At 43.8% G+C, this 27,453-nt stretch overlaps 1 protein-coding gene across 3 annotated transcripts in view; it reads right to left on the reverse strand.

The window, feature by feature from the left end:
• Nucleotides 1-11,826: 11,826 nt before the first annotated feature.
• Nucleotides 11,827-27,453, reverse strand: part of LOC110495466 (OX-2 membrane glycoprotein) — a 34,547-nt gene continuing 18,920 nt past the window's right edge. For all 3 annotated transcript variants that reach the window (XM_036951687.1, XM_036951688.1, XM_036951686.1), the window contains exons 6-8: nucleotides 25,004-25,279; nucleotides 21,055-21,156; nucleotides 11,827-12,792 (exon numbers count right to left, since the gene is read on the reverse strand). In XM_036951687.1, coding sequence (XP_036807582.1) covers nucleotides 12,788-12,792; nucleotides 21,055-21,156; nucleotides 25,004-25,279 — 383 coding nt within the window. In that variant the 3' untranslated portion in view covers nucleotides 11,827-12,787. The remainder of the gene's footprint in view (nucleotides 12,793-21,054; nucleotides 21,157-25,003; nucleotides 25,280-27,453) is intronic.

Raw genomic sequence — 27,453 nt, forward strand, 5'->3', positions numbered from 1 at the left:
TTTCCACGACTTCCAAGTAACCACATTTAGTAGATGGGAGGGTTTATATGCTTGCATGAGTGTGTGCTTTACTATATGTGATTGTGATCTCCTAACCATCACAAAGAGACAGGGCCTTGAACAGGAAACACAGGGCTGACCACAGTGTCGTGAAGAACACCTGACATGGTGGGATTAAGACTGTGTTGTTTTACAGTACAGCTCAGATGTCAAACTCATTCCACGGAGGGCCGAGTGTCTGCGGGTTTTGGTTCCTCCATTCTACTTCACTGTAAAAATAGAAAGCCTCAACACTGTGCATGATTGTGTAACGAAACCATGGAAAATAGTGCAGCTAAACTGAGATCTGGTGTTTGGAAGGTGTTTGAATGTAAACCCAATGAAAGTGTTTTAATACGCAGAATGTGTTTTAAAACAGAAAGGAAGTACTTTGAAAGACCCAAAGTGGTTCATCAACATGACTTGGTGTTTTTTTTAAGAGATTGTAGTAAAAACACTTTTTGTGGTGTCAGTGCATGTAAAAGGCAGCATCAAAACACAACTGTTTTTCTCATACAATTAATAGTTTATAAATGCAAATGGTTTATAATCGTAAATATTGATTGATGAAAAGGACCTATGGAGAATATTTTTTGTGGAGTTCTACCCATTTTTTCCAATGCTTTATTTAGACAGATTAGAATCCGGAGGTGCAGTCAGATGGTTGGAATTTTGCCCACTCACCCACACAGCCACTCACCCACACAGCCACTCACCCACTCACCCACACACCCACTCACCCACACAGCCACTCACCCACACAGCCACTCACCCACACAGCCACTCACCCACACAGCCACTCACCCACTCACCCACACAGCCACTCACCCACACAGCCACACACCCACTCACCCACACAGCCACACACCCACTCACCCACACAGCCACACAGCCACACATCCACACAGCCACACACCCACTCACCGACACAGCCACACAGCCACTCACCCACACAGCCACACACCCACTCACCCACACAGCCACACTGTAAGAAATTATTCAGGGGTGAATTGAAATTGAACCCCCCCCCCAAAAAAAACCCAAACATATACTTAATAAAAATGAATGCAAATTGTGCAGAGCCCGAAGAACGGGGTTCAAATCCCCACTCCAACCCTTCAATCTGTTTCTCCCATCTATCTGTATCCTCTCTGTCAAAATGTATGCAATCATATCAATGTAGGAATAAATCCAACCTAACATGTTGCTCAAAAAGTGTATTTTATGACTATAACCAAAGAGAGAGAATATTAGTGATTGAACTCATTAGAAGTCTGGTTTTAATCACATTGTATTTTCTATCTTGTCACTCTGATTTTAGGGGATTGTGTGTAATATATATTTTTTGACTTTATGATTTTTTTCACACAATGATTTATGCATGGTTGATGAAATCCAAGTATATTTCTGTTTTAGTATTGAGCTTGTGCCATGAAGTGTAATGGATCATGATATCTGAACCGTCAGGCTGACGTTCAATGAGGACAGCACCCATTCCCACATTCAACATTATTAATGGTGGAGATGATTAATGGTGGAGATGATTAATGGTGGAGATGATTAATGATGGAGATTATTAATGGTGGAGATTATTAATGATGGAGATTAATGGTGGAGATGATTAATGGTGGAGATGATTAATGGTGGAGATGATTAATGGTGGAGATTATTAATGGTGGAGATTATTAATGTTGGAGATTATTAATGGTGGAGATTATTAATGATGGAGATTATTAATGGTGGAGATGATTAATGGTGGAGATGATTAATGGTGGAGATGATTAATGATGGAGATTATTAATGGTGGAGATTATTAATGATGGAGATTATTAATGGTGGAGATGATTAATGGTGGAGATGATTAATGGTGGAGATGATTAATGGTGGAGATTATTAATGGTGGAGATTATTAATGTTGGAGATTATTAATGGTGGAGATTATTAATGATGGAGATTATTAATGGTGGAGATGATTAATGGTGGAGATGATTAATGGTGGAGATGATTAATGGTGGAGATTATTAATGGTGGAGATTATTAATGATGGAGATTATTAATGATGGAGATTATTAATGTTGGAGATTATTAATGTTGGAGATTATTAATGGTGGAGATGATTAATGGTGGAGATTATTAATGGTGGAGATTATTAATGATGGAGATTATTAATGATGGAGATTATTAATGTTGGAGATTATTAATGTTGGAGATTATTAATGGTGGAGATGATTAATGGTGGAGATTATTAATGGTGGAGATTATTAATGATGGAGATTATTAATGATGGAGATTATTAATGTTGGAGATTATTAATGGTGGAGATGATTAATGATGGAGATGATTAATGGTGGAGATGATTAATGGTGGAGATGATTAATGGTGGAGATGATTAATGGTGGAGATGATTAATGGTGGAGATGATTAATGGTGGAGATTATTAATGGTGGAGATTATTAATGATGGAGATTATTAATGATGGAGATTATTAATGTTGGAGATTATTAATGGTGGAGATGATTAATGATGGAGATGATTAATGGTGGAGATGATTAATGGTGGAGATGATTAATGGTGGAGATGATTAATGGTGGAGATGATTAATGGTGGAGATGATTAATGGTGGAGATTGTTAATGGTGGAGATTATTAATGTTGGAGATGATTAATGGTGGAGATTATTAATGTTGGAGATGATTAATGGTGGAGATGATTAATGGTGGAGATTATTAATGTTGGAGATGATTAATGGTGGAGATGATTAATGTTGGAGATGATTAATGGTGGAGATTATTAATGGTGGAAATGATTAATGTTCAACCTCCAGTTACTGCTGGTGATTTGGACACTGTGCTTGACAATGCCTGCCCAAAACGGTAAATAATGTCAAATGATCAAATAGATAACAATGTTAAACATTAAGACACTTCAGACAAAGGGATCTAATTCTGTACTAGACAGGATTCAAAACATCAGAATGGCGTTTAGAAGCTTTAAATAGAGGAAACGGCACCAAAAGAGAAGGGATCTAATTCTGTACTAAACAGGACTCGAAACACCAACCTAGTGTTTTCAACCTTTTCTGTGAGGGCTCCCAGTCTCTGGCAAGGTGTTGCACAGCACTTTTCTGTGAGGGCTCCCAGTCTCTGGCAAGGTGTTGCACAGCACTTTTCTGTGAGGGCTCCCAGTCTCTGGCAAGGTGTTGCACAGCACTTTTCTGTGAGGGCTCCCAGTCTCTGGCAAGGTGTTGCACAGCACTTTTCTGTGAGGGCTCCCAGTCTCTGGCAAGGTGTTGCACAGCACTTTTCTGTGAGGGCTCCCAGTATCTGGCAAGGTGTTGCACAGCACTTTTCTGTGAGGGCTCCCAGTATCTGGCAAGGTGTTGCACAGCACTTTTCTGTGAGGGCTCCCAGTCTCTGGCAAGGTGTTGCACAGCACTTTTCTGTGAGGGCTCCCAGTCTCTGGCAAGGTGTTGCACAGCACTTTTCTGTGAGGGCTCCCAGTCTCTGGCAAGGTGTTGCACAGCACTTTTCTGTGAGGGCTCCCAGTCTCTGGCAAGGTGTTGCACAGCACTTTTCTGTGAGGGCTCCCAGTATCTGGCAAGGTGTTGCACAGCACTTTTCTGTGAGGGCTCCCAGTATCTGGCAAGGTGTTGCACAGCACTTTTCTGTGAGGGCTCCCAGTCTCTGGCAAGGTGTTGCACAGCACTTTTCTGTGAGGGCTCCCAGTCTCTGGCAAGGTGTTGCACAGCACTTTTCTGTGAGGGCTCCCAGTCTCTGGCAAGGTGTTGCACAGCACTTTTCTGTGAGGGCTCCCAGTCTCTGGCAAGGTGTTGCACAGCACTTTTCTGTGAGGGCTCCCAGTATCTGGCAAGGTGTTGCACAGCACTTTTCTGTGAGGGCTCCCAGTATCTGGCAAGGTGTTGCACAGCACTTTTCTGTGAGGGCTCCCAGTCTCTGGCAAGGTGTTGCACAGCACTTTTCTGTGAGGGCTCCCAGTCTCTGGCAAGGTGTTGCACAGCACTTTTCTGTGAGGGCTCCCAGTCTCTGGCAAGGTGTTGCACAGCACTTTTCTGTGAGGGCTCCCAGTCTCTGGCAAGGTGTTGCACAGCACTTTTCTGTGAGGGCTCCCAGTATCTGGCAAGGTGTTGCACAGCACTTTTCTGTGAGGGCTCCCAGTATCTGGCAAGGTGTTGCACAGCACTTTTCTGTGAGGGCTCCCAGTCTCTGGCAAGGTGTTGCACAGCACTTTTCTGTGAGGGCTCCCAGTCTCTGGCAAGGTGTTGCACAGCACTTTTCTGTGAGGGCTCCCAGTCTCTGGCAAGGTGTTGCACAGCACTTTTCTGTGAGGGCTCCCAGTCTCTGGCAAGGTGTTGCACATCACTTTTATGTGAGGGCTCCCAGTCTCTGGCAAGGTGTTGCACAGCACTTTTCTGTGAGGGCTCCCAGTCTCTGGCAAGGTGTTGCACAGCACTTGATTAAGTGGTGTTACAACACACTGTGTCATGTTTCAAAATATCTCAGGATGATGTGTTTCAACACTCCAGCAAAGTTAAGGTTTCGTCTCCTTCAATTTGGTGGCAGGTCAGTTACCACAAGTTTTGGCATTACAACGTACTTCATTTTAACAGTGTTGATTGATAAATGAAGGTCACTAATTAGTAAGGAACTCCCCTCACCTGCTTGTCTATGGCTTAATTGAAAGGAAAAACCAAAAACCTGCAGACATGAGTTTGACACTCCTGCAGCACAGTATTGTAGATGAGGTGAACCCGAGGTGCACTGGTCATCTGACACCATGATTTAAAAAAACAGGAACCGCTTAGCTGACTGGCATGTTTAGGCCAGTAATGGGACTTTATCTCTCAATACCATCATGCACATTTACGTAGACACTCTTGTCCAGAACGACTTACAGTTGTGAGTGCAAACATTTTAAAAACTTTTTTTGTGCCACGCTCTACCAACTGAGCTGCACGGATCACATACATGATACTGTTGTGTGTGGTCACTTGCACCATTAAGGCTGTATTGTGAACACAGTTAACCCCACAAGGCCTCATACTCTGACAAGACTTGTTTCATTTCTGTTCTTTTTTTCTCTTATAGCAACCTGACAATCTGCATTGTCTCCAGGTCTCTCTTGAAAAAATAGATTTGTCTCATATCAACGAGAGTAACCTGGTTAAATAAAGGGGAAATAAGTGCTAATCCTTCCAGGGTGCTGCTTCTATAAGACACGGTTCTCTCACTGAATGTACTGGAACAGAACAGCAATGATGATTGCCATTGACTGGCTATTTAAAATGATACTTTTTTAAAATAAAATATGTGTTGTTGCTTTACATGTATTATTCAATAAATGTCTATTTTCTGAACGGCGAATGATGAACTGTACATGAATTAGGATGAAGCTATGTATTATGTTTGGTTTAACTGTGTCTGAACTGCATATACAGTTAACCTGATTATTAAGCCTATATATGAATTAGGATGAAGCTATGTATTATGTTTGGTTTAACTGTGTCTGAACTGCATATACAGTTAACCTGATTATTAAGCCTATATGTTTTTTCCCAACCAAAACATCAGTGACATTTAAGACACTCAGAGAGGGAAGCACCTGTTCCCCTACAAGACCATGCTCCCCCATGCTCAACGTCCCACTGAATCCAGGAAATGAGCCATTTCAGTTCAAAACAGTGATCCAAAACTTAGACCACGTGGTGCTTCTCTGGTCTCAACCACTTCAGTCCCGTGGTGAGAGGTGGACGTAGGTTGTTCCCGCCACCTCTCTGTGGTCTGTGAGTGGAACTAACTGTTGAAGCCTGACTCTGTGATAGCACGCTCCCCCCCCACACACACAGACAGACACGTGGATGGGGTTTTAGGTTGGTTTCTGTAGAAGCACTTTGTGACATCTGCTGATGTAAAAAGGGCTTTATAAATACATGTGATTGATATGTGCATCCACCAAGTGCTACACCTACAGCAGACTGTGTGGCTGACCCCTGACCCCTGACACTGCGGAGAGGAGGATGTGTAGAGCTACACCTACAGCAGAGTGTGTGGCTGACCCCTGACACTGAGGAGGATGTGTCGACTTACACCGACAGTAGACTGTGTGTCTGACCCCTGACCTCTGACACTGAGGAGGATGTGTAGAAGTGAGAAAAACAATACCTGAAAAGATTTTGAGCAGAAAACTTGCCATTAAAATGTATTTTTAATCCCCCTCATCATAAGGCAATCAATAAAGTCTAGCTGGGGTGTGTGTGCGTGTTTGTGTGTGTGTGTTCGTACTATACAAGCACCATGACAGGGGTAGTGGTGTCAGGGGGGACAACTTCCTACTGTTATTCTCATGTCTCAATTCCCTGTTCTGCTCTCAGGAGGAAGTTGGATATTTCACATACTTCTACAGGTAAACGAGTATGTGTCTGAAGAATGTGCTTAACTGACATCAGAGGACCAAGATTAGAGATCTGAAAACTATATAAATACAGGTGGACCACCTTAAAGTTGCTTATATTAGAACCACCACTACAGAGTTAACCGCTGTAGGGAGTACTTAAAGGGTTAATTACCAGAAGATGATCTAGAGTGCCCTCTAGTGGATATATAGTATATAGCACACAATTAGCTAAACCTCCCACTGAGCTGTTATCTTGTTTCGGACTGATAATATTGTTATGAACGGGTTCAATCCAAATGTAATCATCTAGTTTCAACATGAGACCATGACCTGCTGCTCGGTCTCAGGTTAAGAGGCAGGGTATGACCACTAAAATATATAGGTCCCACATAAAACCAGGCATAACCTTTAAGGCATAATGAAGCCCTATAGATGCTTCATAAGTCATCCATAAGTCAATGTGATGCTATATAAACGGGTAGAAAAAAGGTTATGCCACATTTGGTAAAGAACCAGACGTACGGTCAGACCTGTCACATGACCCTTTGTAGTGCTTATGAAGACTTTACGAATTTATGTCATGTTACGTCAACTCAAATGAAGAAGAAACACATTCAATATAATGATAAATGTCTTTGGTCTGACAGAGTTGGATATAATGATAAATGTCTTTGGTCTGACAGAGTTGGACATAATGATACATGTCTTTGGTCTGACAGAGTTGGATATAATGATACATGTCTTTGGTCTGACAGAGTTGGATATAATGATACATGTCTTTGGTCTGACAGAGTTGGATATAATGATACATGTCTTTGGTCTGACAGAGTTGGACATAATGATAAATGTCTTTGGTCTGACAGAGTTGGACATAATGATACATGTCTTTGGTCTGACAGAGTTGGACATAATGATACATGTCTTTGGTCTGACAGAGTTGGACATAATGATACATGTCTTTGGTCTGACAGAGTTGTGGAGTCAGGGGGGACAAAGAAAAATCAGTGATGCCAAGTTCCAGAGTCAAGAGGTTCATTCAGAGGTAACAGAGGGTTTCCTCCAGATAAGCCTTTGATTTACACTCCTAGATTAATGATTTGCTTTTAGAACTTTAATAATATTCAGAACATTCTCAATAATAAACGTTTGTTTGTACGGAATGGATTGTGTTCACTTTCCTGTCATTGTGAAGTGCTCCAGCTTCACCATGCAGTCAACAGAACTAACATACATATCTAGTATTACCATGTGTGGACTCTGGGGGGGTTAGGGTTCCTTCGGAAAGTATTCAGACCCCTTGACTTTTTCCACTCTATGTTACGTTACAGCTTAGTCCTAAAATTGATTCAATATTTGTTTTTTCTCATCCATCTACACATAATAACCCATAATGACAAAGCAAAAATAGATATTTAGAATTTTTTGCAAATGTATAACAAATTAAAAACTTAACTATCACATTAACATAAGTATTCGGACCCTTTACTCAGTACTTTGTTGAAGCACTTTTGGCAGCGATGAGAGCATCAAGTCTTCTTGGGTATGACGCTACAAGCTTGGCACACCTGTATTTGGGAAGTTTCTCCCATTCTTCTCCACAGATCCTCTCAAGCTATGTCAGGTTTGATGGGGAGCGTTGCTACACAGCTATTTTCAGGACTCTCCAGAGATGTTCGATCAGGTTCAAATCCGGGCTCTGGCTGGGCCACTCAAGGACATTCAGAGACTTGTCCCGAATTCACTCCTGCATTCTCTTGGTTGTCTGAGGTCCTGAGCGCTCTGGAGCAGGTTTCATCAAGGATCTCTCTGAACTTTGCTCCGTTCATCTTTGCCTCGATCCTGACTAGTCTCCCAGTCCCTGCCGTTGAAAAACATCCCCGCAGCATAATGCTGCCACCACCATGTTTCACCTTAGATGGTGCCAGGTTTCCTCCAGACGTAACACTTGGCATTCAGGCCAAAGAGTTTAAACTTGGTTTCATCAGACCAGAGAATCTTGTTTCTCATGGTCTGAGACTCTTTAGGTTCCTTTTGGTAAACTCCAAGCGGACCATCAGCCTTTTACTGAGTAGTGGCTTCTGTCTGGCCACTCTACCATAAAGGCCTGATTGGTGGAGTGCTGTAGAGATGGTTGTCCTTCTGGAAGGTTCTCCCATCTCCACAGAGGAACTCTAGAGCTCTGTCAGAGTGACCATCGGGTTCTTGGTCACCTCGCTGACTAAGGCCCTTCTCCCCTGATTGCTCAGTTTGTCTGGGCAGCTCTAGGAAGAGCTGGCCACCCAAAACTGCATTAGTTGCATTATAACCATTCCTAGATTTATTGGCATTTGCATTTTAACCATAAATGGACAAAATATCCTATACAACTAAAGCAGACATTCCAACTGAGGCCAGTAGAGCTGTGACTAGATCACACTGTTTATACACCCTTCTGTTAGGATCACACTGTTTAAACACTGTTCTGTTAGGAACACACTGTTTAAACACTGTTCTGTTAGGAACACACTGTTTAAACACTGTTCTGTTAGGAACACACTGTCTTAACACTGTTCTGTTAGGATCACACTGTTTAAACACCCTTCTGTTAGGAACACACTGTTTAAACACTGTTCTGTTAGGATCACACTGTTTAAACACCCTTCTGTTAGGAACACACTGTCTTAACACTGTTCTGTTAGGAACACACTGTTTAAACACTGTTTAAACACTGTTCTGTTAGGAACACACTGTCTTAACACTGTTCTCTTAGGAACACACTGTTTAAACACTGTTCTATTAAGACAGACCCGGACAAGACAGACCAAAACAGACCAAGACAGACCAAAACAAGACAAGACAGACAAGGCCGGACAGGCAAAGACAAGACAGGACAAGACAGACCAAGACAGGAAAGGGACAAGATAGACCAAGACAGGTAAAGTCAAGACATGACAGACATGCTGAAGAGAATCACAATTGTAGGCAGGATGAGTGTGAGTGTGTGTTTATGTGTAGGCCCAGTTTCCCTGACTCATATGACTACCTGAAACTGGAGTGAGACTGGGTGTGTGTTTGCTTTGAGGCTATTTCAGAACTTTCACTGTGCCACAATAGTCACAGAACATTCAAGAGTAGATATGTTTAAAAAGCAGTGCCAGTCAGACGGTCCAAGAGAAACAGCATCGAGTCCAAACTGGGCACAAGAGGGGCAGACTGAATGGGCTTTCTGTTAGCTCACCTCCCACAATCTATTCTGACCATCTGTTTCCAAAGGGACTCTTGTTGTGAAACTCTGGTGAATAATCTTCAAGAACAACACACACTAATTCATACAGGTACACACACCGATTCATACAGGTACACACACCCGTAAACACACCCACACTCAAAAAGTATGTTGTGGCTCACAAAGCCCTTCAAAGTTGAAGCATCTTCAAAAAGCATAGGTCTGATAAATCTGTTACCTAATGAAATAAGCCTGGCTGGTGCCACGCTTGTATGGTCTGCAGGATGCAAGGGGCACACAAACACCTCTGGAGTCAAGCAAGACTTTCAGATCCTGGTACAAGGAGGAGAGCTTCCAATGGTGAGGTCCACTAATTATCATAAACACATAAAACATACTTTAAAAAGCATCGTTTCTAAAGGCAACAGAGTCATCTGCAACAATTCATTTGATAATGAAGATCCACAGAGTGAAATAAAGAGCATCTCTGGGTGGTTTAATTGTCCATGTAGGTCCTGTAATAGTGCATTACATACTGTACATAGAGCGCCTTCAGAAAGGATTCACACCCCTTGACTTAATCCACATTTTGTTGTGTTACAGCCTGAATTCAAAAAGATATTAAATAGATTATTTAAATAGATTAAATAGATTAAATAGATTATAGAGTGGAGACAGGTGTGCTGGAGACGGAGCAGATCTCCACCAGCTGCAACATGTTCCATAATCAGCCCTGCCACTTCCACGCTGCCACTTCCACGCTGCTAGTTCGCAGCCTCTGCTCAGTCAGTCTGCGCTTTAAGCTGTTTGTTCCTGCATAGCTCGTGTTATCCTTTTGTGCCTGGTTTTCCCTAGCCTGACTCTGCTTTCCGCTACAGTTCCGTCCGCTCCCTCGTCAGTCCTACTTACCCTGCCCCTACTCCCCTTGCCTCAGCCTCAGTTCCTGGTTCCCTGCTACCCGCCCGAGCTTTATTCAAGCTTTGTCAAGTTGGTGGTTGATCATTGCCAGACAGCCATTTTGAAGTCTTTGTGACGTGGTGAGGTTGGACCCAGGTGCAGAGAAGAGACCAGACCAGGAATCAGTGGTTAAGGATAAACATAATACTTCACTGAGAAACGGTAGTCTCAGGATCACAGTAAACGTTAGGTGATTAGATGTTGAAATGGTGCTGGATTTAGTGGAGGCAGCGCTTGTTTTCTTTGCGACTTGCAGCATCTCTCTGTGGTTCTAAATCAATAGTTTAGTAGTCTGAGAATGTCTGAAAAATGTACTTGTTCTGCAGGTTTGTAACTGTTTGTTACATGCAAGATGCTTTCTGGACTTCACCGGACAGATGTTGCTCTCTGGTTTTGTGGTGAAACAAAGTTGTGGTTGAATTTATTCTACCACTGTCTTCTTATTGTCTCGGCTTTAAGCCTATATATATCACAGTGACAAGGCATATGAACTAACAGGTTATAGCTCAAACAATGCAATTATCACAACACATTGGTTGAAAAATTTCCCACCGCTATTGATCCTCAGCTCTTTCTTTGTTTACCCATCTTCTAATTGGTGCTCTTCTTTGTGAGGCATTGGAAATTCTCCCTGGTCTTTGTTGTTGAATCTGTTTGAAATTCGCTGCTCAACTGAGGGACCTTACAAATAATTGTATGTGTGGGGTACAGAGAGGAGGTAGTTATTCAAAAATCATGAGTCCATGCAACTTATTACGTGACTTGTTAAGCACATTTTTACTCCTGAACTTATTTTGACTTGCCATAACAAAGGGGTTGAATACTAAATTGACTCAAGACATTTCAGCGTTTCAATTTTAATTACTTTGTAATAGGCCAGTGACACAAAATCTCATTTGAATCCATTTTAAATTCCGACTGTAACACAACAGTGTGGAGAAAGACAGGGTGAATGTTTCTGAAACCGCTGTAGATCTGTTCACCAGTAATCCTCAGGCAGCACTTAGAAACACACAGCTCAGCTCACTATTAGTGCTGTTTGACATTCCAACAGGAATATTCACAGTGACGTAAGGGACAGTGGCCTAAAAAGCTATCCTGATATACCCAACCTGACATCCAATGTCATAAGCATATTTCATTGACACAATCACGTCAACTTCCATCATTGTCTAGACTATTTTGGGCAGGCTGATTTGGTGTGATGTTAAACTATAGGAAGATGCTGAAGAGTTTATTGCTAATAAACAGTAGTAGTTCATTTGTATACATACATCTGTTGTGAGGTTTAAACAGGCTGAAAAGTTGGAGGCCATTTTCCTGCTGTAATTACACCTTCAGTTCAAATGGGCAGATGGTAGTAATACGATTCAATAGGAAAGGCACGCGACACAGACATTTTGTCATTCCCTGTTGGAAATATGTAAGTTAAATATTGAGCATGAGAATTATATGATATTGTTTGTATTCTAAATGTCATATAGCTAACTAATACATGGCAAATTGCATTTTAATACTGGAACTCCCATGAAGTCAACGTGTGTGTTTGAGTCATAAAATATAAAGATATGTGTAACACCCCCCCCCCCCCCGGCCCTTATAACAGCAGCAAAATCACACAAACAAATAACAGGAGAACTCCTACACAAAACAGCAGCCTGGTCCTTAAACTCACTGTAACTGTTAAACATTACAGTAATTACAAAGTTTTTGCGAACGTATAATTTAAAACCTACTTTTAAAGCACTTTCTATTAAGGGCCTTTGTCCTATACTTTTTTCTTCATCGAGTGGACCGGTTATAGCCTGATCCCAGATCTGTTGAGCCATTGGCGTAACAATGACTATAGGAGTTGGCAAGTCATTACAAACTGATCTGGGACCAGACAAACTAAACTTCAAAGCCACATTTTGATAAGTGTCTTTATATCTACTGTTAATAGAAACATGGCTTTAGTGTTGTTGATGTTGTCGTCACTGGTGGGATGAAGGTTTATGACCAGTTCACCCAGTGGGGTCTGGGGAAACAGCTGTTGGTGATGTGTAGTACTGTAGTGAGTTGTTCCTTCTAACAGACATGGGGCGTATGGTGCTGAGGAGCTGATAGGTCTAGCTGGATGACCAGAACTCTGGCTTCTCATCAAAACAGTCCTTCTTCCACCATTCCAGGTCAAATCTCAATCTGGATGGTGGGAGAGAGAGAGGGTGGGAGGAGGGGGGCAGAGAGAGAGGGTGGGAGGAGGGGGGGCAGAGAGAGGGGGGAGAGACACAGCGAGAGAGAGAGAGCGTGAGAGAGAGAGGAGGGGGGCAGAGACACAGCGAGATAGAGAGAGACAATTAGACCAAACAAAATCATGAGAAAACAAAAAGATAATTACTTGACACATTGGAAAGAATTAACAAAAACTGAAAAAAATAGAATGCTATTTGGTCCTAAACAGAGAGTAAACAGTGGCAGAATACAGAACACTGTGACTGACCCAAACTTAAGGAAAACTTTGACTATGTACAGACTCAGTGAGCATAGCCTTGCTATTGAGAAAGGCTGCTGTAGGCAGACCTGGCTCTCAAGAGAAGACAGGCTATGTGCACACTGCCCACAAAATGAGGTGGAAACTGAGCTGCACTTCCTAACCTACTGCCCAATGTATGACCATATTAGAGACACATATTTCCCTCAGATTACACAGATCCACAAATAATTAAAAAACAAACCCGATTTTGATAAACTCCCATATCTATTGGGTGAAATACCACAGTGTGCCATCACAGCAGCAAGATATGTGACCTGTTGCCACACGAAAAGGTCAACCAGTGAAGAACAAACACCATTGTAAATACAACCCATATTTATGTTGATTTATTTTCCCTTTTGTACTAACTATTTGCACATCGTTACAACACTGTTTATAGACATAATATGACATTTGAAATGTCTTTATTCTTTTGGAATTTCTGTATGTGTAATGTTTACTGTTAATATTGATTGTTTATTTCACTTTATATATTATCTACCTCACTTGCTTTGGCAATGTTAACATGTTTCCCATTCCAATAAAGCCTCTTGAATTGAATTTAATTGAGAGAGGCGGGAGAGAGACAGTGAGAGAGAGAGAGAGACAGAGAGTGAGCGAGACAGAGAGTGAGAGAGTGAGTGAGTGAGTGAGTAAGTGAGTGAGAGAGAGAGAGTAGGGGGGGGCAGAGAGAGAGATATTTAATTAATCATCATATCCAAAAACGAGGTGTTATTGTGTTAGTTGTACCATCATCTACTCCACAGTTTCAACTCAAAACAACAGTCCCCTGTCAGTCAGTCACTCCCTCTTCCTGACCCTCTAATGTCCTCATTACACAAACAGGCAGCCAGCATCATGTGGAGACAGATCAGTCTGCCGCAGGGCGAGAAGTCTGGTGCAGGGCGAGATATCAACACCTTTGTCTTTGAAAGAACAAAGGCCTTACATCGGAGTAGAGACTTCCTCTGGTTTGCTTAAGGAGCAGGACCAAACCTGGTCTTATTCCTCTTCCTGAAAGTGATTCAATCATGCAATGTTCCCTGCCAAAAACATCATAACATCCTGGCCAAGCGTTACACTCATCCAGACACATTATAGAGCAGTGGAGGCTGGAATGGAATCAAACAGTGGAGGCTGGAATGGAATCAAACAGTGGAGGCTGGAATGGAATCAAACAGTGGAGGCTGGAATGGAATCAAACAGTGGAGGCTGGAATGGAATCAAACAGTGGAGGCTGGAATGGAATCAAACAGTGGAGGCTGGAATGGAATCAAACAGTGGAGGCTGGAATGGAATCAAACAGTGGAGGCTGGAATGGAATCAAACAGTGGAGGCTGGAATGGAATCAAACAGTGGAGGCTGGGATGGAATCAAACAGTGGAGGCTGGAATGGAATCAAACAGTGGAGGCTGGGATGGAATCAAACAGTGGAGGCTGGGATGGAATCAAACAGTGGAGGCTGGAATGGAATCAAACAGTGGAGGCTGGAATGGAATCAAACAGTGGAGGCTGGAATGGAATCAAACAGTGGAGGCTGGAATGGAATCCAACAGTGGAGGCTGGAATGGAATCAAACAGTGGAGGCTGGGATGGAATCAAACAGTGGAGGCTGGGATGGAATCAAACAGTGGAGGCTGGGATAACAACAAACAGTGGAGGCTGGAATGGAATCAAACAGTGGAGGCTGGAATGGAATCAAACAGTGGAGGCTGGGATAGCAACAAACAGTGGAGGCTGGGATGGCAACAACCAGTGGAGGCTGGGATAGCAACAAACAGTGGAGGCTGGGATAGCAACAAACAGTGGAGGCTGGGATAGCAACAAACAGTGGAGGCTGGGATAGCAACAAACAGTGGAGGCTGGGATAGCAACAAACAGTGGAGGCTGGGATAGCAATAAACAGTGGAGGCTGGGATAGCAACAAACAGTGGAGGCTGGGATAGCAACAAACAGTGGAGGCTGGGATAGCAACAAACAGTAGAGGCTGGGATAGCAACAAACAGTGGAGGCTGGGATAGCAACAAACAGTTGAGGCTGGGATAGCAACAAACACCTGGCAACCACATGTTTGATGTATCGATACCATTACACTCATTTCGCTCCAATCATTACCTCGAGCCCGTCCTCCCCAATTAAGGTGCCACCAACCTCCTGTGTTATAGAGGGTGTCTACAGTACACGCATTCCACCCGTTTCCAGGAACAGAGGAAACCCCTTAACACACAACCAGCCCTGAAAGACCACATGCACACTTAGAACTCACCAACTACTTCTCTGACAGAGTTCAGTGTGTCAAATCTGTTGTCTGGACCTCTGGCAGTCTCTATGGGGGTGCCACAGGGTTAAATTCTCGGGCCGACATTTTTCCTGTATACATCAATGATGTCGCTCTTGCTGCTGGTGATTCTTTGATCCACCTCTACACAGATGACACCATTCTGTATACCTCTGGCCCTTCTTTGGACACTGTGTTAACTAACCTCCAGATGAGCTTCAATGCCATACAACTCTCCTTCCGTGGCCTCCAACTTCTCTTAAATGTAAGTAAAACTAAATGCATGCTCTTCAACCGATCGCTGCCCGCACCTGCCTGCCCGTCCAGCATCACTACTCTGGACGGTTCGGACTTAGAATATGTGGACAACTACAAACACCTAGGTGTCTGGTTAGACTGCAAACTCTCCTTCCAGACTCACATTAAACATCTCCAATCCAAAATTAAATCTAGAATCGTCTTCCTATTCCGCAACAAAGCATCTTTCACTCATGCTGCCAAACAGACCCTCGTAAAACTGACTATTCTACTGATCCTCGACTTCGGCGATGTCATTTACAAAATAGCCTCCAACACTCTACTCAACAAATTGGATGCAGTCTACCACAGTGCCATCCGTTTTGTCACCAAAGCCTCATATACTACCCACCACTGCGACCTGTATGCTCTCGTTGGCTGGCCCTCGCTTCATACTCGTCGTCAAACCCACTGGCTCCAGGTCATCTACAAGTCTCTGCTAGGTAAAGCCCCGCCTTATCTCAGCTCACTGGTCACCATAGCAGCACCCACCCTTAGCATGCACTCCAGCAGGTATATCTCACTGGTCACCCCCAAAGCCAATTCTTCCTTCGGCCGCCTCTCCTTCCAGTTCTCTGCTGCCAATGACAGGAACGAACTGCAAAAATCACAGAAACTGGAGACTCATATCTCCCTCACTAACTTTAAGCACCAGCTGTCAGAGTAGCTCACGGATCACTGCACCTGTACATAGCCCATCTGTAAATAGCCCATCCAACTACCTCATCCCCCATACTGTTATTTATTTGATTTATTTTGCTCCTTTGCACCCCAGCTTGTACATTCCTCTTCTGCACATTCTACCATTCCAGTGTTTAATTGCTATATTGTAATTACTTCGCCACCACGGCCTATATAAATAAAGGTGAAATAAATAAATAAAAGTAAAGCATGGCTGATATTCCATAGTAGTGTGCGTTTGTGAGTGTGGGATAGTCAATGGTGGTTTATCAGTAACAATAGGCATCAACTTTTTATTGAAAAGTAAATGAACATGTACAGGCAACCACCAGCAGGTGTCTCCTAACCATCCAATCAGAGGATCTCTAACCAGGTTGCCAGATTGGTGATAGATGACCATGCTTAACGGTCAAGATAACGTAAAGGTAATAAAACTAAAACTGTTATTTCCCTTCTTCTCTTAGACTGTTTCTGAAACTGTCTTCCCTACTTCCCCACAACCAATCAGAGTTTTGCCAACAGTGCCACACTCATGGCGAGGTAAGGTCGGTTGAGCATGTTTGTGTGCCGGACAGGATATGGTTACTCCCCGCACTTCCTCCTGTGTTGCAGATTAAAAGTGCCCCATGCAAACTTCCCCTTTCATCAAATAACAGAAGTTCTTATCTGGACTTGACTTTCTGCATGACTGGCTGAAGCTCATATCCTACAAGACACACATGAAGCTTTTTAACAGTATGTCTGACGACCGGGTCTCCTGTGTGCCACGACTATGTTATCATACAAACGCTAACTCTGTGTAGACATAAATAGAACTGCCCAATTTGACTGGAATACCTTCAGTTCTGGGTTGGGTTCTATTTCCCAGCTGTCATTGAAGCAGACAGACACCACTATGGCCCATTGATTTAGTAGAACCACAGTAGAACCACAGAAACCCACTTGTGGTTCCATGCTGCTCCCAGTCTCTCCCCACACATATCAATAATCTACTCCACCATCCAGACTAGCCACATCTCTGAGCTCCAAATGTTTTGTTGTTTGGGATTTGAAATGATACAATGACTATGAGGTTAAAGTGCAGAATGTCAGCTTTCATTTGAGGGTATTTATCTATTTCTTTTGAACCGTTAGAAATTACAGCACTTTTTTTGTACATAGTCCACCTATTTTAGGGGACCAAAAGTATTGGGACAAATTCACTTGTATTTGTATTAAAGTAGTCAAAAGTGTCGTATTTGGTCCCATATTCCGAGCACACAATGATGGCATCAAACTCTGTGACTCTACAAACTTGTTTGGATGCACTTGCTGTTTGTTTTGGTTGTGTTTCAGATTATTTTGCGCCCAATAGAAATGAATGGTCAATAATGGATGGAGACACTTTTATTGTAAAGAAGAATAGAATGTTTCTTAACACTTCTACATTCATGTGGATGTTACCATGGTTACAGATCATCCTGAACGAATCGTGAATAATGAGGAGTGAGAAAGTTAGACACACAAATATCATATTTTTTAAAATGGACAAAGGTAATTGTCAAATATGAAATTATATTAGATCAATTAGAGAAGCCATCTCTCCTCATTCCATTGCAAGTGTTGGTGTAATTTCAGCTGCTGACATGCAGTTGTTTGACCTATAATATAACACAGTGAGAGATAAATCTGAAATCAGAGATGCAGGTGCCTCTCTTGATACAACAACCTCACAGCAACGTCATAATCAAAACCATCTTCTGACCCCATCACGTGATTAATCACGGCACTCTGCACAATGTCATTGAGGGCACAGCAATGAGTGAGGGCCGGGCTAGCATGCGGCAGGAACAGTTTGAGAAAAAGAGAGGCGTTGTTAGCCACTGGGCAGTTTGTCAGATTTTTGGGTTCTTTCTGCCCCCTCTTCCCTCCTCCTGGCCCCTTGTGTGAATCTGGCTCCAAGTAGCGGATTAGAGAAAGTCCTTTCTACTGAGAAACTAGCACTGGAGAGCCAGCACTTGTTATTCTGGGGGGAGAGGAGAGGAGCACGAACCATAGACAACACTTAGAACAAACTGAATTAGTAAACATATCTAAATGACCTCTGTGGTGTTTTTTGGCAGGGGTGACAGTGTGTCACCTCTAAGTTCTATACACACATTAAATCATAGTGAGTTACATTTACTCACACACATTCTATTTAACAATCGGAATATTTCTCATAATGATTTTATGAGAAACAGCTATGCAAAGTCAATTATTACCTCCACAGGTAATGGAAGGTAGTGCACTACTTCAGACCAGGACTCATAGGGCACTACTTTAGACCAGGACCCATAGGGAATTGGGTGCCATTTGGGACGCATCTGCGGTCTTGAATCCACATCATGATTCAGGAGGTGAACCAACAAGGACATGTCTATGTCTGCCCTCCAGGATGTTGATTTTGGAGCCTTTGCTGAAAGTCTGAGAAAAGTAACTCAACAGGAAAGAGTTTGGAGTATTTTGGAGTAGATGAGTACCAGTGAATCTGTCTCCTCAACACATCTACCCACATGGCAGAGGTCTTCCTCATCAGTTCCAGCCTTTCTTATCACGTAAGAACACAGCAATGAGGAAGAGCAACATCGTGATGAAAGCTCTGACCGACCAGTGAGTCAAGTCGGACACTTTCATCAGCTACGGAAACTAAAATAATTACTAAACCTACGAGGTACGCAAACCATGGACGGTCCGTTCAATGACCCTTAAACTTTACAAGAGTACAAAAGAGATCCGACGAACACGATCAACTTCTAAAATGTCTTGGTCTATCTGTAAGAAAGAAAGAAATCAAAATTGTCCCTATTGCTAAATGCTACACCACTTCTAAGATATAGCCATGAGTCAACAGAGCCAACTCTCATGGACTGTGATTATAATTCCTCCACAACCCTGCCTGGCTTATATTGACACCTCAGTGCCAGACTCAGCAGCAGTGTTTTGCAGACTACACCTCTTTCAGAATAAGTTGACGTACCGCTCACCCCTCCCACCACTGCTTATCATAGACCACACTAACCCCAGAGCCACTTCCCTCTCATTGGCTAAATCATATCATTATCACTAATGATATGGTTAGCGTAATGAGCCTCTTCAGTTTGAACATGTTGAGGCGTAAACATGTTGAAGCGGCAGGAGGATTTCTCAGTAGGAAACTGAGTAATACTGTTGTGTTGAATTCCTTGAAGGAACTACCTGAAAGTACTCATACAATTTCATTTTTAATGCCAGGTAAATACCAATGTAAACTAGTGCTGCCAGAAACTGTGCCCACAGGATTTCACAATCGGAAATGGAACAAACAAAATGGACCTTTCCTGAAATCTCTCTCCTTTGGCTGACCAAAAAGCTCACTTTGACGGCAACTGTTGTCAGTAGCGTGATCTGTTCTGTTTCCTGCATCTACCTGGGAACTGGGAAGTCCTATTATTATCGCCATTTCACCCTACCCTGAAGAGGTCATGGGAAAAGGTGTCAGAGGTCAAGGGTCAAGGGAGCGACGATGACAGAGGACTGGCGTATCCCCCTTTCACTTTCCTGTGGACCTCCCACCTCCATGTTAAAATATGTCATCGGTCTCAAAGAGTTATCCTTTTGAGTCATGTTTCCTTACCTTGGTGATGTTGGTTTTGTGATTTAGGGGAATGGTAACTTTCCATCAGTGAACATTTTGAAGGTCATACTGTTGTGTTTTTGTGTCAAGCTTTGTGCCAGCTGTTACTGAGTGTTCTTTAACAACACTGGTAGTTGCAGAAGTTTGAGATACTTATTACCAAAGAGATAAAACAATTTGTTTTATCATCTGTTATTACTACTCTCTAGGGCTCTCTGGAGATCCTGAGAGTCCACTGAAGTCACAGAGATATGATGACGAGGCCTTGACCCCATATCATAAATACATTATTCATCTCAGAGGGGAAATTTGTTAAATTAAGGTTTAGTTTTTTGATTGACCCAAAACCGCCCCTCCCATGCTAACCAGTGGGAGTTGCAATCAAGAAGGAGTCGCAATCAATGAAACATTTGAGCTGCCTTCTACATTGTGTTTATATGCCATGGTCCAACCATGCAAACTCATGGAGCAAGATGTTAACTTTTCACTCTGAGATTGACCAATTGGCTTTTAGAGATCGTAGATCTCAGGGAAAGTGACGTCACATTCCGATGCCAACGAAAAGTCTCCTCTATATCTTGAACACATGAAACAACCACAGTAGGAGACAGATGACCCGGGTTATGAGAAGCACTCATAACTTGGCAAGCATAACCCGGTCAAACTGTGTCTGCTGTGTCAGCTCTGAAGAGGCTTGTTCCCAGGATTCAGAAGGACACTGGTATCATTAGCCTCACCATGGCAACAACACATCCATGGTGTTGGAGACGACACAAAAATAGCAGTAATGTCCTTTTTGGGACTGTTTACAAAACACCTAGGGAGTGTATTGAGTAGGACACAACCGTCGAAACATTGCAGATATAATTACAACGTATATTGAATGGACAGGGTCCTCTATTCTGAATGAGAGAATCGTGTCCACTCTATATGTTCAGGTTACATGACAATGTTGCTTCCCACTAAATAAGCCCATGGAGTGTCACCTCTTCGACCAGGAAAATGGACTCAAGGAGGATCAGAAGCTGATTGGCTACTCACCGTCTCGACACAGGAAGCACTTGCAGAGGCACACACACAGACAGCACAGAAGCAAGGCTGCCACACAGGATACTGAGATGATAGTAGTGAGGGCCGGACCAACTGCAACACACACACACACACACCATGTTTACCAACAGACATATGACAACCCATGAGATGTGACTGGCGCTGGAGGGATGGCTGCTGTCTTATCGGCTCTCAACCAACCATGTGATTTTTTTTTCTTTTTTGGTGTTTGTTCGTAACTTGTTTTGTACATAATGTTGCTGCTACCGTCTCTTATGACCTAAAAGAGCATCTGGACATCAGAACTGCGATTACTCACCTCAGATTAAAAGCAGAGTTTTTCTTCAATGAGTCGGACATAATACAGACACGCGAACATGCCCAGATCCCCGTCATTGGCTGGAGAAGAAAACTGAGATTTCACGGAAAAGGATCAGGCGACGAGTGGCTAATCTGCCTTCGCCTTCTGCCTTTGCCTGCTAGCTAACGTTCAATCGCTGGAAAATAAATGAGATGAACTGAAAGCACGTATATCCTACCAACGGGACATTAAAAACTGTAATATCTTATGTTTCACAGAGTCATGGCTGAACGACGACATTAAGAACATACAGCTGGCGGGTTTACACTATCGTTGGGATAGAACAGCAGCCTCTGGTAAGACACTTGGTGTGGGCCTATGTTTATTTGCAAACAACAGCTGGTGCACGAAATCTAAGGAAGTCTCGAGGTTTTGCTCACCTGAGGTATCTCATGATAAGCTGTAGCCCACACTGTCTACCTAGAGATTCTAGACCACCTTTACTCCACACACAGAGACGCGTACAAAGCTCTCCCTTGCCCTCAATTTGGCAAATCTGACCATATTTCTATCCTCCTGAATCCTGCTTACAATCAAAAATGTAAGCAGATAGCACCAGTGACTCAGTCTATAAAAGAAGTGGCCAGATGAAGCAGATGCTAAACTACAGGACTGTTTTGTTAGCACAGACTGAAATATGTTCCGCGATTCTTCCGATGGCATTGAGGAGTACACCACAGTCACTGGCTTTATCAATAAGTGCATCGAGGACGTCGTCCCCACAGTGACTGTACGTACATAGCCCAACCAGAAGCCATGGATTACAGGCAACATTCGCACTGGGCTAAAGGGTAGAGCTTCCGCTTTCAAAGAGCGGGACTCTGACCCGGAAGCTTCTAAGAAATCCTGCGTCAATACAGGACTTGGAACGAATCGTACTACACCGGCTTCGGCGCTCTTCGGATGTGGCAGGGCTTGCAAACCATTACAGACAACAAAGGGAAGCACAGAGCTTCCCAGTGACACGAGCTTACCAGACGAACTAAACAACTTCTATGCTCGCTTCGAGGCAAGTAACACAAACATGCATGAGAGCATCAGCTGTTCCGGATGACTGTGTGATCACGCTCTCCGCAGCCGATGTGAGTAAGACCTTTAAACAGGTCAACATTCACAAGGCCGCAGGCCCAGACGGACTACCAGGATGTGTACTGCGAGCATGCGCTGACCAACTGGCAGGTGTCTTCACTGACATTTTCAACCTCTCCCTGTCCGAGTCTGTAATACCAACATGTTTCAAGCAGGCCACCATAGTCCCATTGGCCAAGAACACCAAGGTAATCTGCCTAAATGACTACCGAACCATAGCACTCACATCTGTAGCCATGAAATTCTTTGAAAGGCTGGTCATGGCTCACATCAACACCATTATCCCAGAACCCCTAGACCCACACCAATTTGCATACCGCACCAACAGATCCACAGATGATGCAATCTCTATTACACTCCACACTGCCCTTTCATACCTGGACAAAAGGAACACCTATGTGAGAATGCTATTCATTAACTACAGCTCAGCGTTCAACACCATAGTGCCCTCAAAGCTCATCACTAAGCTAAGGACTCTGGGACTAAAAACCTCCCTCTGCAACTGGATCCCGGACTTCCTGACGGGCCACCAGCAGGTGGTAAGAGCAGGTAACAACACATCCGCCACGCTGATCCTCAACACGGGGGCCCCTCAGGGGTGCATGCTCGGTCCCCTCCTGTACTCCATGTTCACTCATGACTGCATAGCCAGGCACAACTCCAACACCATCATTAAGTTTGCTGATGACACAACAGTGGTAGGCCTGATCACCGACAACGATAAGACAGCCTACAGGGAGGAAGTCATAGAGACCTGACCGTGTTGTGCAAGGACAACAACCTCTCCCTCAACGTGATCAAGACAAAGGAGATGATTGTGGACTACAGGAAAAGGAGGACCGAGCACGCCCACATTCTCATCAATGGGCAAGTTGGAGCAGGTTGAGAGCTTCAAGTTCCTTGGCATCCACATCACCAACAAACTAACAAGACCCAAGACAGTCATGAAGAGGCCACAACAAAACCTATTCCCCCCCCAGGAAACTGAAAAGATTTGGCATGGGTCCTCAGATCCTCAAAAGGTTTTACAGCTGCACCATCGAGAGCATCCTGACGGGTTGCATCACTGCCTGGTATGGCAACTGTTTGGCCTCCGACCGCAAGGCACTACAGAGGGTAGTGTGTATGGCCTAGTCCATCACTGGGGCCAAGCGTCCTGCCATCCAGGACCTCTATACCAGCCGGTATCAGAGGAAGGCCCTAAAAATCATCAAAGACTCCAGCCACCCTAGTCATAGACTGTTCTCTCTGCTACTGCACGGCAAGCGGTACCGGAGCGCCAAATCTAGGTCCAAGAGGCTTCTAAACAGCTTCTACCCTCAAGCCACAAGACTCCTGAACAGCTAATCAAATGGCTACCCAGACTATTTGTCAACCCCCCCCCCCCCCCTTCTACGCTGCTGCTACTCTGTTATTACCTATGCATAGTCACTTTAATAACTCTACCTACATGTACATATTACCTCAATTATCTCGACACCGGTGCCCCCGCACATTGACTCTGTACCGGTACCCCCTGTATATCACCCCACTATTGTTATTTGCTTATGCTCTATAATTATTTGTTATTCTTATCTCTTACTTTTTTTGTTTTTTTTGTTGGTATTTTCTTAAAACTGCATTGTTGTTTAAGGGCTTGTAAGTAAGCATTTCACTGAAAGGTCTACAGCTGTTGGATTCGGCACATGTGACAAATAAAATTTGATAGCATATACCATTTAGCAGGCGCTTTTATCCAAAATGACTCACAGTACAGTGACCGCATACATTTTGGTAAACAAATCTGACCCCCTGGAAATCGAAGCCAGGACCCTGGCGTTGCTAGCGTCATGACCAACTGAGCCAGACAGGACCACAATATTGACTTCAAGGACATTAAACTATGCCTCATTTTGACCATAACTCATGATATGAGCTTCACAACAAGAGAGATAGATGCACTGTGGAAAAGGCTTGATGCTTATTTTGGTTTTCCACTTCCTGGAAACTGTAGCACTTAATGGTCTATCAAACGAGCCATAATTGTACATAACTAGAATAGCAACTGAAGCTCTCCTAAGAATCACTCCCCCAAATGGATACAATCACAAAACTAGATCAGGACAGTGTTACAATACAGGATTTCAACACACAACTCTACACATGTTGAACCACAATGCAGACCTGGGTTCAAATAGTAGCCCCAAGTCCTGGGCTTGATTGACCTCGCCTGGCGGAATGGACCCAAAACAATAGTCCTAAAAGTCCAAACCCTGCCCATCGCACGCCATGTATGGCATTTGAAAGAAACAAAATACTATGTGAACCCAGCACTGTCACATTGCGAGGGCTGTTAAGCAGACTTGTCTTCATAAGCAGAAAAAATCAGTTTTTTTATTAAAAAAGTATAACTAATATACCTTTATTAGATCTTTTATAAGACATGTATTAATGATTTACTGCTAATTTATAAATCTTTATTGAGCCAATGTGATTCTCTGAGCTGCTCACCATTGAGGTTGACGGACATGGGCGAGTCCAGGCCTCGGTGGTGCACCATGCATTTGACGGATTGGTCGTGGGGCAGGCCCTCCTGGAGGAGGAGGGTGCTGGTGACCAGGGTGGTGCCGTCCCCCTGGTCGTAGGACGAGGACACGGACGGCCCCAGCGTCCGGTTGTCCCCCTCCACATTCCATACCATCTGGGCTGCAGGACGGGCTGCGGCCGTGCAGTTGGCCTCGATGACCCCGCTGGAGGTCACGTGGGTGATCTCTGGGTTGGGCAGCACTGAGGGAGACATCACACACAATGGATGAGAGATCATGTTTATGGTGAATGACAGTATATATATACAGTGTAAGACAGTGGTTCTCAACTCCAGTCCTCCAGTGGTGTCTGACTGATGTTATCTTGTCTGGTGTGGTCTGACTGATGTTATCTTGTCTGGTGTGGTCTGACTGATGTTATCCTGTCTGGTGTGGTCTGACTGATGTTATCCTGTCTGGTGTGGTCTGACTGATGTTATCTTGTCTGGTGTGGTCTGACTGATGTTATCTTGTCTGGTGTGGTCTGACTGATGTTATCTTGTCTGGTGTGGTCTGACTGATGTTATCTTGTCTGGTGTGGTCTGACTGATGTTATCTTGTCTGGTGTGGTCTGACTGATGTTATCTTGTCTGGTGTGGTCTGACTGATGTTATCTTGTCTGGTGTGGTCTGACTGATGTTATCTTGTCTGGTGTGGTCTGACTGATGTTATCTTGTCTGGTGTGGTCTTGTCTGGTGTTATCTTGTCTGGTGTGGTCTTGACTGATGTTATCCTGTCTGGTGTGTTCTTGTCTGGTGTGGTCTGACTGATGTTATCCTGTCTGGTGTGGACTGACTGATGTTATCTTGTCTGGTGTAGTCAGACTGGTGTTATCTTGTCTGGTGTAGTCAGACTGGTGTTATCTTGTCTGGTGTAGTCAGACTGGTGTTATCTTGTCTGGTGTAGTCAGACTGGTGTTATCTTGTCTGGTGTAGTCAGACTGGTGTTATCTTGTCTGGTGCACAACATGGAAACAGAACATGGCCTCCAACCCTCCAGTCTCCATCTGACACAATGAGACCTCACTATATCAGACTGCACAACATGGAAACAGAACATGGCCTCCAACCCTCCATCTGACACAATGAGACCTCACTATATCAGACTGCACAACATGGAAACAGAACATGGCCTCCAACCCTCCATCTGACACAATGAGACCTCACTATATCAGACTGCACAACATGGAAACAAGACGGAACGACAGATGGGCATCGGTGCCTGGGTTTACTGCTGTTTTTACAGTGGACAAAAGCAGGGCTGTTCGGATGAGATTGGAGCAGAGGGACTCACCCAGAGACATACTGATTAGAGCACCACACACACACACACAGAGAGGGCCTGTGTCTAGGGAAAACAGTGACCCAGTCATCCCTTGGGTCTCAGCCCATTTAAATCACCCCTTTCCTGTCTCCAGAATCGTCACCCCTCCCTCTAACAACTTTATCACCCCCAAGTCCCAACACTCACATTCTGTAATCGGTTCATAGACAGCCACACAGCATCTAAAAGGACTGTAATCAGTCCATAGACAGCCACACAGCATCTAAGAGGACTGTAATCAGTCCACAGACAGCCACACAGCATCTAAGAGGACTGTAATCAGTCCATAGACAGCCACACAGCATCTAAGAGGACTATAATCAGTCCATAGACAGCCACACAGCATCTAAGAGGACTGTAATCAGTCCATAGACAGCCACACAGCATCTAAGAGGACTGTAATCAGTCCATAGACAGCCACACAGCATCTAAGAGGACTGTAATCAGTCCATAGACAGCCACACAGCATCTAAGGGGCCTGTAATCAGTCCATAGACAGCCACACAGCATCTAAGAGGACTGTAATCAGTCCATAGACAGCCACACAGCATCTAAGAGGACTGTAATCAGTCCATAGACAGCCACACAGCATCTAAGAGGACTGTAATCAGTCCATAGACAGCCACACAGCATCTAAGAGGACTGTAATCAGTCCATAGACAGCCACACAGCATCTAAGAGGACTATAATCAGTCCATAGACAGCCACACAGCATCTAAGAGGACTGTAATCAGTCCATAGACAGCCACACAGCATCTAAGAGGACTGTAATCAGTCCATAGACAGCCACACAGCATCTAAGAGGACTGTAATCAGTCCATAGACAGCCACACAGCATCTAAGGGGCCTGTAATCAGTCCATAGACAGCCACACAGCATCTAAGAGGACTGTAATCAGTCCATAGACAGCCACACAGCATCTAAGAGGACTGTAATCAGTCCATAGACAGCCACACAGCATCTAAGAGGACTGTAATCAGTCCATAGACAGCCACACAGCATCTAAGAGGACTGTAATCAGTCCATAGACAGCCACACAGCATCTAAGAGGAC

Source organism: Oncorhynchus mykiss, chromosome 18 (genome assembly GCF_013265735.2).
Source record: "Oncorhynchus mykiss isolate Arlee chromosome 18, USDA_OmykA_1.1, whole genome shotgun sequence".
In the NCBI taxonomy this organism is placed as follows: domain Eukaryota; kingdom Metazoa; phylum Chordata; class Actinopteri; order Salmoniformes; family Salmonidae; genus Oncorhynchus; species Oncorhynchus mykiss.